Source organism: Amphimedon queenslandica, unplaced genomic scaffold, assembly GCF_000090795.2.
Source record: "Amphimedon queenslandica unplaced genomic scaffold, v1.1 AMPQUscaffold_10556, whole genome shotgun sequence".
Classification (NCBI taxonomy): domain Eukaryota; kingdom Metazoa; phylum Porifera; class Demospongiae; order Haplosclerida; family Niphatidae; genus Amphimedon; species Amphimedon queenslandica.
Window position 1 is genome coordinate 1 of NW_003549185.1, and position 4723 is coordinate 4723.

Below are 4723 nucleotides of genomic sequence, written 5' to 3' on the forward strand. Positions count from 1 at the left end.
TTCATTTTCTAATAGCTTGTTTTCCTCGTGACTGTAAAGAGGCATTTAATCAAAGTAATACATGCAGTGGAGTATATACTATTAAACCTGATGAATTACCAGCTTTTAAGGTAACACAACACAATACTATGCATATTAGTGTTTTATTTTTGTGCTCAACAGGTTTACTGTGATATGAGTAATGGAGGTGGCTGGACTGTATTTCAAAGAAGAATGGATGGCACTGTTAACTTCTATCTCAAATGGGCCGACTATGTTAAAGGATTCGGAGACCTCAATGGAGAGTTTTAGCTGGGACTTAATAATATATACCGGCTGACAAAAAGCAGCACTAGCCTTCGTATTGACTTGGAAGATTTTGAAGAGAATAAGAGGTATGCCACTTATACTAGCTTTGAAGTAGGAAATGCAGCCACGCAGTACCTACTGACTGTATCAGGTTATGGAGGTAATGCTGGTGATGGTATGGCATATCACAATGGAATGAAGTTCACAACATATGATTACGACAATGACACTGGCACAGGAAATTGTGGACTTATCTGTAGTGGAGCATGGTGGTACAAATATTGTCATACCGCTAATCTCAATGGTTTATATTTAGTGGGTAGTCACACTTCATATGCTAATGGTGTCAACTGATATCCTTTTAAGGGGTTCTACTATTAAGGTAACACCATACTTTTAACAGATAGTGTTTTTATTTCAATGCTCAACAGGTTTACTGTGATATGAGTAATGGAGGTGGCTGGACTGTATGTCAAAGAAGAATTGACAGCACTGATCTCAAATGGGCTGACTATGTTCAAGGATTTGGATGTTTAAAGAGAGTTTGGCTCGGACTTAATTAAACTTACAAGAAGCAGCACTAGCTGTTGTATCATTAAAGGAGCAAAATGAGGTATACATAATTATCATTCCTAACAATATTATCTCTGCCCCTCTCCTCTCTCTCTCCTCTATTCCACTTGAGTCCCAGTGATTCAGTACTTGCAGAGTATATTAAGAGGACACACTGTAAGAGACGAGTGTTTCACACCTAAGAGAAAATACAGAGATGAAACGAGCTCTCAAAACTACAAATAGTATTCTCTCTGGACATTATGTTAGAATGAACTTGCGACAAAAATGAATATTAAATTAAATTTTGTTTTCCAAAAAATAATGTTTATTTAAATCAATTTTAAATAAGCGTCAAATTACAAAAAAAGAAAAATAACTGCAAAACTAGAATCAGGTTACCATTAAATAGTGTCATTTAGTTCAGTTATAATATAATTCATTGTTGGACGGTATCTATACTCAACTATCAGGCAGCGTTGAACAAGAGACCTAAATGAGGCTCTTCTAATACCATCAATAAGACCTACTCTCTCTTCTGGTAGAGGAATACGTCGTGTTATCATCTCTAGAAGGAGGACACCATAACTGAAGACATCCATTGAAGGAGAGTGTTCCCTTGGATTGGCTGCTTCAGGTGCTGAATAGACAGGATTACCAGGATTAGTGGTCCTACCAATGAGAGGTTGAAGATTAGCTGATCCATAATCAGATACTTTAGCTTTCCATGCACCTCCCATTGGCTGAAGGAGTACATTAGCACTGCTGACATCTCTATGTAGTATAGGATGAGGCTTGAAGAGATGAAGGTAATTGAGAGCACAGGCTACATCTAAACTGATACGTAATATTTCAGGATAGGCCAGTCCTCCAACCTCTAATTCCTTTCTTAGGCTGGTCGGCATTAGCTCTGTCAGGATGATTGGATTACCCTCTGTAGTGGCTCCTATGAACTGAAGGAGGTTAGGATGGCGTATTTTAGAAGCAATATTCATTTCACGAGAGAACAATGAAATATTATATTCTGATATGATAGTTTCATGAAGTACTTTTGCAGCAACTTTCAGTCCATGGAAACGAGCTACTCTGACCTCTCTCCATCCTCCTCTGCCTAGAATCCTTTCTGTCATTCTAATATCATTTCTGTCAACTACCCAGGAAGACTCTCTCTCTTGTCTATCTCTCTCTCTTAGTTGCTGCTCTAGGCCTCTCTCTCTTTCTTGACTTTCCTGAAGCTGTTGCTGAGCTTGTTGAAGCTGTCGTTGAAGATCCTGTTCCCTTTGCTGGCCACCTTCTAATTGCCTTTGGAGCTGTTGCTCTCTTTCTTGAGATTCCCTTTCTATTGATTGAAGTTGCCTCTCTCTTTCTCGTCCTTGTTGCTGAGCTTGTTGGAGCTGTCGTTGAAGAGCCTGTTCTCTTGCCCCACCTTGTTGAATTTCCCTCTGAAGCTGTTGCTCTCGTTCCCTGCTATGTTGAATTTCCCTGTCCTTTTCTTGTCTTTGTTGCTCTGATTTCTGTTCTCTTTCTTGAAGTTGCTCATCTCTTTCTTGAAGCTGTTGTTGAAGATCCTGCTCCCTTTCCCTGGCCTGCCTCTCTCTTTCTTGTCCTTGCTGCTGTGCTTGTTGAAGTTGTTGTTCTCTTCCTTGAAGTTGTTGCTGTAGTCTATTTCTAAGTTGTTCCTTTTCTTTTCTCTCCACCTGTAGTTTCCTTTCCCTTTCTTGTAGTACACGTGTCAGACGGTCTATTTCTCTTCTATCCTCAGGTTGAACAAGTTGAGGTGCTTCCCATTCTCTTCTCCTTTCTTGTAGTTTCTCTTGATACTGGTCCAGAGGTACTTTACTAGTATACCACTCATTATTACTAGCATATCCTATACAGTAACACAATAGTTGAATTAATGACATTTACTTGTACATGTATAATAATAATATGTGCTACTACTGTACAGTGGAAAGTGCAAATTATTAATTAAATTCATCTATATAATTGGGGCGAGCCTGAGTGAGCCCACATAAACAAGACAAGTATGTTTGTCTGTATACGTACGTCACCCCTATTTATGCGTAATACGGTAAATGCTATGCATTAACAATGCAATATAAATTCAGTTTTCAATATTTCATTAAAACTGGGAGTGGCCACAAGAAAATAAAATGGCAACTAATACACGGGAAGATGTCATGACTTGTCTAGCAGCAAAATAAGACAGAAGTTCCGTCCAAAGGCTTCTCCAACAGCCAGACAAGGTTATAGATGCAATAAAGTAACTATAAAACTCGTCTTTGTTGATAACTCGACTTACTGTGATCATACTACTGCCCAAATGCAGCAAGGAAGGTTAAGAAAGCAGATATACCATCTTCTTTACATGTGAATGACTCTGAATAAGTGAATGTCAGTCACAGCCTGAACTAACTTGGACTGTATTGCTACAACTGCCTATCTAGCCATATCATTTATTTCTTGAATGCTAAAATTTAAATTTAATGACAACTAAAGGCAGATCAAGAATCACACTCCATCATATTCTGAGGTGTTTAAGATGCAAAATCCATGCATGAGTATTTTAGTCTATCAACATCTATTGTATGTACATTGCTTTGCTTGCGTAGGCTCACCCCTTCAATGTTTTACATTTGTCTAGTTATTCTGCATTATTATGTCAGTTAAGAGAGCAAATCTGGTGAAATAATATCATATACCAAAAGGCTATACTGCTAATTTATAATTATTATATTTAATATGTACAAAATTGGGCTCCTAATTGTGTATATTCAATACATTTGTATTTACAGTACATGTACTCACTGAGTGCAATAACTGCTGTATCTCTGTGTGATGTGTCTCCTCCAAACACAATTATCCAGTTAGTGGTTGGAGTCACACTCCACAATGATAAAGAATGAAAACATCTGTTAATGACATTCTTTGGTCTATTAAACTATAAAGGAGGATTATAATAAATATAAATTCATTGCCACGTACTGTACACGTACATTGTACATGTACAGGTCCAAGATGTCTAAACCACACCCAAAATATAATGTTATACTTACCAGTTTCTTCCATAATTTATTTTTAACATCAAATATCCAAAGATAATAAGTACAATATCCACCCGCCACTAGTAGGTGTGGTCCTGAGCTAGTGTTAATCAATACACTGGAATGACCATATCTTCCTTCAGGCCATTGTACTGATCCTTCAGGATTAGATAACTTTAAACAATTCTGAAATAATAAATAAAATTTAATTATTATAGATTATGTCCCAACTGATTTTGGACCAAAAAACTGGAATAACTTTTTATAAAAATGTGGGGTAAGGATGAAACTTCCACAGGTTCTTAGTTGCCCAATGCCACTTCAGGATCTCAGGTTTTGGGTCTCTCAGCCCTTGAAAACCCTGAGAACCAGTTTTTCCCTATAAACCAAATGGCATACCAAAGCTAACCACAATGATGTTTTATGGTGTCATAGTATAAATAAACACATGTGATCACAGCCAAAATATCAGCCATGTCTCTATGACTATCATTATAATATGTCATCAGTGATGTAAACACATTTTCAAATTCCTCACAGCTGCTTCCACTTCTGGTCCAAACTGAGTTGGGACATAGTATACACCACATCCATACACACACACACTCATGAATAAGTACATTAATTAACAATTACAATCTATATACAGTAATAATACACTCACCACTGATGTATCAGTAAAATCAAGAATAAATACATTGCTACTGTCTCCATTAGCAGCCTCACCTCCAAATAATATAGCACTGGAATTATTAATTGATGTTAAAGTGAAGGCAGTAAGAGGAGGTGGTCTGTCTCCAGTGATAGTTGGTGGTATCCAATCACCTAAAATAGTAAAT

The 4723-nt window shown here is 37.3% G+C and overlaps 1 protein-coding gene and 1 long non-coding RNA gene across 3 annotated transcripts in view; one reads left to right on the forward strand and one right to left on the reverse strand.

Annotated features, from left to right (window-relative positions):
* Positions 1–14: 14 nt before the first annotated feature.
* Positions 15–1134, forward strand: LOC109590061 (uncharacterized). Of its 2 annotated transcripts, XR_002189097.1 has the most exons (4): positions 15–110; positions 163–670; positions 720–901; positions 974–1134. It is a non-coding gene; the product is annotated as an uncharacterized LOC109590061 (long non-coding RNA). The 2 variants fall into 2 exon arrangements; XR_002189096.1 differs by having other exon boundaries at positions 720–1134.
* Positions 1135–1201: 67 nt separating this feature from the next.
* Positions 1202–4723, reverse strand: part of LOC100634497 (probable serine/threonine-protein kinase drkD) — a 4624-nt gene continuing 1102 nt past the window's right edge. Inside the window, exons 3-6 of the mRNA XM_020006009.1 lie at positions 4549–4714; positions 3897–4070; positions 3649–3781; positions 1202–2710 (exon numbers count right to left, since the gene is read on the reverse strand). Of these exons, the coding sequence (XP_019861568.1) occupies positions 1245–2710; positions 3649–3781; positions 3897–4070; positions 4549–4714 (1939 nt within the window). The 3' untranslated portion in view covers positions 1202–1244. The remainder of the gene's footprint in view (positions 2711–3648; positions 3782–3896; positions 4071–4548; positions 4715–4723) is intronic.